This window comes from Trachurus japonicus, chromosome 21 (assembly GCF_045865225.1).
Source record: "Trachurus japonicus isolate A0001 chromosome 21, Traja_1.0".
NCBI classification, from domain to species: domain Eukaryota; kingdom Metazoa; phylum Chordata; class Actinopteri; order Carangiformes; family Carangidae; genus Trachurus; species Trachurus japonicus.
In genome coordinates, this window is record NC_140927.1 from 20583410 (window position 1) to 20591952 (window position 8543).

At 39.2% G+C, this 8543-nt stretch overlaps 1 protein-coding gene across 4 annotated transcripts in view; it reads left to right on the forward strand.

Annotated features, from left to right (window-relative positions):
* Positions 1 to 5203, forward strand: part of sytl5 (synaptotagmin-like 5) — a 47364-nt gene extending 42161 nt beyond the window's left edge. For 2 of the 4 annotated variants that reach the window (XM_085765298.1, XM_085765299.1), the window contains exons 12-17: positions 383 to 485; positions 577 to 738; positions 834 to 942; positions 1865 to 2003; positions 2093 to 2301; positions 3746 to 5203. In XM_085765298.1, coding sequence (XP_085621424.1) covers positions 383 to 485; positions 577 to 738; positions 834 to 942; positions 1865 to 2003; positions 2093 to 2301; positions 3746 to 3888 — 865 coding nt within the window. In that variant the 3' untranslated portion in view covers positions 3889 to 5203. The remainder of the gene's footprint in view (positions 1 to 382; positions 486 to 576; positions 739 to 833; positions 943 to 1864; positions 2004 to 2092; positions 2302 to 3745) is intronic. The other 2 variants (XM_085765296.1, XM_085765297.1) reach the window with 2 other exon arrangements.
* Positions 5204 to 8543: the final 3340 nt, after the last annotated feature.

Sequence of the window (8543 nt, forward strand, 5' to 3'; positions counted from 1 at the left end):
TAAGTTGAAAGGAGCTATATTTGCTAATGTTAGCTAGTTAGAGATACTAACAACTGTAATGTAATAATTTATTTTCTCTTTTAAAAAATCATAAATTCTCTTTTTTAAAAATCATAATTGTCATTAATTGAATTTATAATAAGTAACTGGCTGTTACATGTGCTGCCCCAGTGATGTCTTCATATCAGTGTTTCCATGATTTCACGACACACGTACGAAAGGGAATTGATTTATATTTCTCTCAGGTAGCCTAATAGTTATTAGTGCTCATTTCAGAAATCCCTGATTGACTCTGCCAGAATAATAAAGTAATGAAGTGCAGGGACGGGAACAACCTCTTCCTGTGCTGCACGACTGAGTCACTGTGTGGTTTTCACGGCAGCTATGTGAAGACGTACCTGCTGCCGGACACGTCACGACAGAGCAAGAGGAAGACGAGCATCAAGGCCAACACCATCAACCCGGTTTTCAATGAGAATTTGAGGGTAACGTTATTGTATGAGCTCTACATTTAGCTGAATCTTAAATGTTTTATTCACTGACTGAACTCACTTCTTTTATTCCCGTCTTGTGCAGTATGTGATCAGCCACTCGCAGCTGGAGACACGAACCCTGCAGATCTCTGTGTGGCACCACGACCGCTTCGGACACAACAGCTTCCTCGGAGAAGTGGAGCTGACCTTTGACACCTGGGAGTTCGATTCCCAGCTAGAAGAGTGGTATGCACTGCAGCCGAAGGTAAGGGAACCAGAATACATATACTGTAGACGCACACAAATGAGCACATGAACTCACCAAGGCCGGTGTCTGAGGAATGTGAATGATCTGTGTAGGTGGACAACAGTATAGACTGTACAATGCAGTATAAAGGAGAACTGACCGTGGTGTTGAAGTATATTCCTGCAGAGAAGAACCTCACGCTGCCTCTGGACCAAGTGCAAGGTAGGTACAGTCGTACACCACTGTCATAACCAACATGAATTATGTATTACGCTCCAACGCATACTGTATCAAACTGTGCCAGGAGGCAAGAATAAAATACACGTGTTGCACTTTAAATCGTTTTATTCCAAATCGACAAGAAAAAATCAATCAGGCTTTTTCCCACACAATACTGAAGTTATTCTTTTGCTTTAGACTCCTCAACTTTTTTCGCACACTTTGTCGTGCTGTAGATTTAATTTTAAATGTATAAAGTCTGAATAAAGAAAATCCAAACTCAAGATATTCAGACCCTGACGTCAGTATTTTGTAGAAGCCCCTCTGGCAGCAGCTACAGCTCAGGGTCCCTTGGGTGAGTCTGTAAAAGCTTTGCACACCTGGATTTGAGCAGTTTATCCCGTTCTTCATGGCAGATCCTCTCGAGCCCTGTCAGATTGGATGGGAAGTGTTTGAAGTGATATATCCAGGTCTCTCCTTAGAGGTCTTAAGAGCTTTAGGACTGGGCTTTGGCTCGGCTACTCATCAAAATACTGAATAAATTAACGTCTGAATCAATTTGTATTGTCTGTTGTAGATTATACAATAGCCTGCATTTTCTTGCCCACAATTCACCTTAATTTATTATAATCATCTGTTTTAGTTGTGTTTTCTCACATTGCATGATTTTAAATAGTTATAGTAAGTGAGTCTCCTTTATTTTGTGGTTTTCTTGTTTTAGAAAAAAAAGACCTGCTCATTATCATAAGCACATGTCCACCACATGAGTGCGTGTGCTTGTCAGTGTACATACTCAGTGCACGCGTCCGTCTGATCTGTGCATGTCATTTCCAGGAGTAAACCAGAAACGAGTTCCGTGTCTGAAATGTTACATAAATAAACCTGAACCTGTGAAGTGACGTCTGTTTGTTCTTCCTCTCCCCAGTGAAGAAAGGATTCCTGAAAGGCAAGAAGACGAGCAGCTTCACTCTGCCTAAAGGGGGCATGGTCGAGCTGCTCGTCAAAGGAGCCAAAAACCTAACTGCTGTCAAGTCCGGAGGCACTTCGGATCCTTTTGTGAAAGGGTGAGAGACGCTCCCTGGTTGTTACATAACCAAAAAAAAACACCGTAGCCAGAACATGGTGCAGTACTGTAAACATTTTCCGCCCTCAGGTACCTTCTCCCCGACAGCAACAAGTCAACCAAACACAAGACGGCGGTGGAGCGTCGCTCGGTGAACCCACAGTGGAACCACACCTTCACCTACTGCGGCCTGCAGCCGGGAGACCTCAACAACGTCTGCCTGGAGCTCACCGTGTGGGACAAGGAGGCTCTGGCCAGCAACGTCTTCCTGGGAGGAGTCAGGCTGGGAGCCGGCACAGGTGTGTGTCTCTGTTGTTAGTCTGTGATACACCCATCCTCAAGCTGTTCTCCTTTCTCTTAAATTTGTACCTGCACAGAATTTCAAATACGATGGTAAAAGCTTTGAACAGTTCTCGGTGGACTTAAGGGGCTTTACAGGAACTTTGTGCTGGTTGAAGGATGCCTGTCCTATTTGTGCTGTAATGCAGCGTTTTATTCAAGTTAAGAGAAGTTGAGTTTCATAATATCTCAGTGAAGCTTAAATCACACTCACATACACACACATATGTATATGCATTTCCCAAATGATAATCTTGTTTTGTCTGGAAGCCAGAAATCTTTAGCTGCACAACTGAGAGGTTGGTATTCCTCCTCTGGCTATTGAGGTTGGCAGCTGAAAGATATTCAGAGGAAACAGCTTGTGTGTGAGAGCTGGGTGATTAGGAAGAAATGGAGAGTGAGGCCTATTTTCACTTCTATTGTACATATTATGATTATTTAAGTGTCTGTTTTCCATAAAGAGGCTCAACGAAGCCCCAAAGTGTTCAGGCATACAGATAAGTTTGGTTCTTCAATTTTGAGTACCTTAAACCTTGCCTTAAACTTTTTCTTCAAAGCCTGGAAATAAAGGAAAGATTGACAGTTTAACTTGTATTTACTCTCCACTATTAAAGGGTGAATGAACTTCTTTTTTTTTTCTTCTAAATAACCCTTCTTAAATTTGGATATAATCAAACTATACTTGAAGGATTTGAGGGTTTGAGGAATGAGTTTTTGTACACTTTCTTTCTCATAAAAATAAATATGATACTGGTAGCATAGCATAAAGACTGGAAACCGGGGGAAACAGCTAGCCTGTCCAAAGCTAACAATATCTACTCAGCAATTAATATTCACAATACATGTGCCTACTTAATGTATCTTGTTAGTTTAATCTGTGCAAGAACCAAAGTAAAAAACAAACAAACAATAATACCAGTTTAAACCCTGATTTCCATGTTTCCAAACTAAACTAAGTTAAGATAAGATAAGCTTAACTAAGGTCATCTCTGGTTCCAGCTTCATATTTCTCCCTCAGAAAAAACATGGATAAGAAAGTGAATGAGCAAATTTCCAGAAAGCTCAAAACATAAAATTGTCCGTTTCTGATTTATTCAGTTCATGCTTCACCTGTAATTCATGAATTTTGTTGCAGTCAGATGAAAATCTGATGGTGAAAATGATTTAAATCACATTATTTCTGAACCCTTGTGGTGTGAAAATGTTTAAGCGGCACTGTGGTTTTGGCTCATATAAAAATGTGGCGCTTTGTAAACTCATAGTTGTGCCTCAGTCGACAATAATACAAACTGTAATTTGTGAATCCATTTAGTGGAGTGCTGAGGTCGTGTTTGCCTCCTCTGGCTCTTCTGGTGTTTCTATGAGAGTAAAACAAATGTTCATGTCACTGTTTCTCCCCTGAAGGAAAAAGCTATGGGAACGAGGTCGACTGGATGGACTCATACGGCGAGGAGCAGCGGGTCTGGCAGCGCATGATTGAAAACCCGGAGGTCCCTCACGAGTGCACGCTGATGCTGCGATCGAGCATGCGCAGGTGTAACACATGAGCGGACAAAAGCACAAAACAGAAGAGGAGGAGGGGAAAAAAGGAGAGAGAGAGAGAGACGTGGTGGAGTGGAGATGCCGTCCTTGTCCCCGTTCAGATCCGCTCTCCACGTCCAGAGCAGCCAGTCATGCCTTACACACTCATCTACATGTGCCCCCCCTCCCCTTTTTTGCCCCTTCAATGCATCTAGTCTTGACCAAGCACTGCTGTTTACTGCTGTATATGAAAACAAACAAACATGTATGTACGTAACTTTACTGTAGCCACCAGATAAGCACACGGTGTGACTCCTGGCGTGTCCGTCCTCGTCTCTGTGATTCAGAGTCTTGTCTGCATGTAGTAACACAGAAGAGAGGCGGTATAGACGAGGCACCGATCAATAAAGTAGAGACTTAGACATTCCCTTTTATGAGCAAGCTCGCTGCATCCTGCTCCTGAAGCACACACGGTAACGTAACGCTGAGATTCATCCCCTCATCAACAGCAGCTGTGTACAGAGGTGGAAAGTGACCGGTGCCAGTACGACTGTTACGACCCACTTGACTTTTATAATTATCACTGAAGCAGAGAGATTAACGACTTAAAGTGAAATAGCAGCACTTTGGAGATTTCTCAGAGCACTTCTACACTGTATGGTCACTGTGGAAAAAAGAAGTATTAAAGCAACATAAAAGTAGAAAAACCTAGGGTGAAAGTAGAGGAATATTACATATAACCTCAAAAAATAGAAGAGAAACATGATTTTTCCTAACGTATTTTATAAAATAATGTGATAAATAAATTCCCTGGAGACATACGGAGGTGGTAGATGTCTTCAAACCAAACCACCAACTTTTGAGTAGCTGGGATCATGAAATGTTGAGCATCCAGTTGTGTCGCTCAGTCTGTTCAACATACTGGTCCTGGCTGAAATAGATAGTTTTCACTTACCCAGTCAATTAGACCAAAATTTGTACCTGATGAATTGACACAATGTCGTACAATACAGACATTCATGAACCTGACCTACGTACACTTACTGTATGTTCTGTATGGTCAAATATCTGAACAACTATTGTATGAATGTCCATCAACATTCATCGTCCCCCAAGAATGAATCATATGACACCTATACTGTTATTTCTGTATCATTAGGTCAAAATTTAAACTGTTTCAAAAACTTTAAAAACTAGTGACATCCCATTAGCTGAAAAGCTGACTGAAAACTTTAAAATACCTGTTTAGTATTGTCATTGTGAGCAAGAACAAGTCCTCGAAGAAAGTACTGCAGTAACATGAGTACTCACGCTTAGTTACTTTCCACCTCTGGTTGTCTGAAAAAAAAAAAAAAAAGAATCAATCTGTGGCACAAATGACAGATTAGATTACACAATTTAGACCAGCTTCAATGTAAATTTACATAACACTGTATCAGTGTGACGATAGAAAAACTGCATGGTACTGTATTAGAGAAAACAGAGGTAGAAGAACAAACAGAGGTTACATAAAGCACTGACAATGACATCACTTTACACTCAGAGCAGCAAGTGTGTTTCCCAGGAACGCCGAGGCGGTGGCTGTGTGTTTCCCAGGAACGCCGAGGCGGGGGCTGCGTGTTATAGAGTGAGTCAGCACTGAGACGAGCTGCCTTCATCTCAAGTGCAGCCTAATGATGAGTCGTGACCGTCACCTTGTCCCCGTCACCGAGGGCTCCGTGACCCACCATCCTGTGATGAATCACGCAGTTCAGAAAAAGAAAAAAAAAACCAACCAAAAAAAAAAAAAAACCCAGATAACAACTTAAAAAAGTGGTTTTCAACCCCGTCGGATCATTTCTCATGTGAATGCCTGTCCTGTCCGCTTGTCCTTGGAAAAACGCTCTGAGCTCCCAGGGTGAAACGTTTTCACACCCCACAAATATAGTAATAATGCATAGTGTTCACTATACGATATGTTTTAGATGAGAGACCCGTGCAATACCTGAGTACTGAAGAAACTCTTGATGTACAGCATGTACTACCTGTCAGTGGTTTCAAAGCATCAGATTTCACTGTATCCAAACCTATTTTGTCCCAAATGTGTTACAGGAATATTTTGAAATAAACACATCTTTCCATAGACTGACCGCTTTATTTATTCATTCATTTGTTTGTTAAACTTTTTTTAAAAGTTTATTTGCTATTTTACATTTTTATATGACTAATCAAGTGTTGTTTTTGCCATCAGTTGTGTCTGTTAAGAAATAACAGTTTTCTACATGATTATGTTGACAAAAGTAATTAGTTACCCACAGTTCGAGGTCCTTAAATTGTATGCAATTGTTGAAAAGTGGTGAAAAAAAGAAAAGAAAAGTTTAAACCACTTCATTTTTGGCCAGTTGATGTATGAATCAATCAACCTTCAGATTTAAAGACCCATCACTCAGGTTGTTTACAGAATCAGTGATGTGATAGCCAACAACACTCTGCAAAAAACTTACATAACAGTTTGCGCCGACAAGCCGGGGAAACATCTTGACAGTACATAAATATTTAATAATATAAGGATAACACCTATATAATGGAGCTGGTGACCATTTATACACAATGCTCCAAAGAGAAACTTTAAAAAGTACAAACACAATCTGACAATATTTCCAGTTTTATAACATAGAGTATATTTTCAGTAACATAATAATAATGTAACTTTTGATATTTCATCTCTTTGTGTGGCCCTTTCACACAGACGCTCATTAGCTTCCACCTGCTCATCCAATATACGGTACTAACCCCTGACTTTTATTAATACATGACCAAACCTTTTTATCATCATTATTATTATTATTATTATCATAACTCCACATACTGCTGCTTTTCTATATAACATAACCTGAAGTTGTTCTTTGGTGCATTTTAATGATTTGCACCACTTTGTTTCTTTTCTTTTTTTTCCCCAAGCACCAGTGTTGCAGCGAACATCAAAGCTAACAATTCTGATTAATGTTGAAGGTCTGTCAGACACATTATGACCAAACAAAGAGCACGACTCCATCACAGCGAGCTGGGTGTTAATTATAGAGGAGAAAAACATCATTACCTCACAGGAGGCTCCACTGGGTGTTATGCACTGGCAAGACAAACACAGTCTACAGGCATGTTAGTACTGTACTGTGTGAGGCTGTAATTAGCCACAGTGGTGCTTTAAAAAAAAAAAAAGCTTATGTCAGCTCCACAACATGCTGCAAGGTACAGTACTATGTTTACTGTGTTAGTTTAGGATTTGTTTAACAACAGCGACATCTAAATACAGTTTGGACTGAAGGATTTTTTTTAATCGTAAAACTGTATTGGACACAGCTTCATGAATTGTACACCTTTTTAGTGATGCAAATAAAATATTTTACATGCTATGGCATTTTCTTACATCCTATTCCACCCTTTATATATAATATATAAAAAAAGGTTTCATGTTTGATAAAATGCGAATTGAACATCATCAGAGTTGAGTATTGGAGGACGTCATCTTATGAGCTTAAAGGATTTTTTAAAGTCTTGGGTAGTCAATGTGTAGAAAATGACGGCGGCCTGATTGCACTACGTATGTGACTTCATTTACAACTCTGTCTTCCTTGTAATATAAATAAACTGTATTTATTTATATGTTGCACCACGTTTTGAGAAAACTCATACTACTCGTGTGAGAGCCAAAAAGAGCAAATAAAAAGGAAAGAAAAATCAACTAAAAACTATTCACCTCTGTTCTGTAGCTACTACCTTTGTATTCTTTGCAGTTTATTTTGCTTTGGTTGCTAACAAACTTTGTGTGTTACTTTGTATTGAGTATTTTTGTTTAATTTGGGCCGTACGGTCACTGTTCATATTACTGTAAGTTGAATGATATCAAAGTACATTAAATCTGTGACCTGACAAGGCACTTACTACTGTAGGTATTTAGTCAGAAACTTAAGTTCAAATTTAGAATTTTAACTTCAACAAAATATGCTGGTAATCCATTACTGTAAATAGTCGTCAGGACATTTTACTACAGTAAAAGACAAACATATCAACCTCTTGGTGGCGCTGGAGAAAAGTAAGTGAATCCCCAAAGTCATTCATTGCCCATTAATCATCAGTGTCTACAAAGTCAAGTCAAATGTCAAAAGATCATGAAGGTCATTAGGATTCATCCTCTGGGGACCATAACATACATCTCTAGACAAAAGTTCATCCTTATTTATCCAGTTGTTTGGATTTATTTGTCTGTTTGCTTCATGAGTTGCAAAGCAAAGCTGAAGACATCATCTTACAAACTAACTATGAGTTAAAAAGGCACTTACCTCCACATGGTTTATCCCTCAGGAACCATGAATGTGAAAATGCAACACATTTCGAATTACCGATTCAATTACGGCAAGAAATTTCAGACAAGGAAAAGGTTGAGATCACATCCTCTTGTGGAGATACTGTATTTAATCAGTGTCTTGTAATTTCTGACGTAGATGCACACATGGTTTTCTAAAGAGTGTCAGAGTACATTATAATTAGAGAAATGAGACATAAATATTAGACAGGTGAAAAAGTTTTCCAGTTCATACAGTAAAAAGACTTTTGTACAAAATAGTAAAACATATTTCTGATTTGAAAATATTAATATTAATAATAATAATAATAATAAAACACATAAAGAAAGACAAGACTC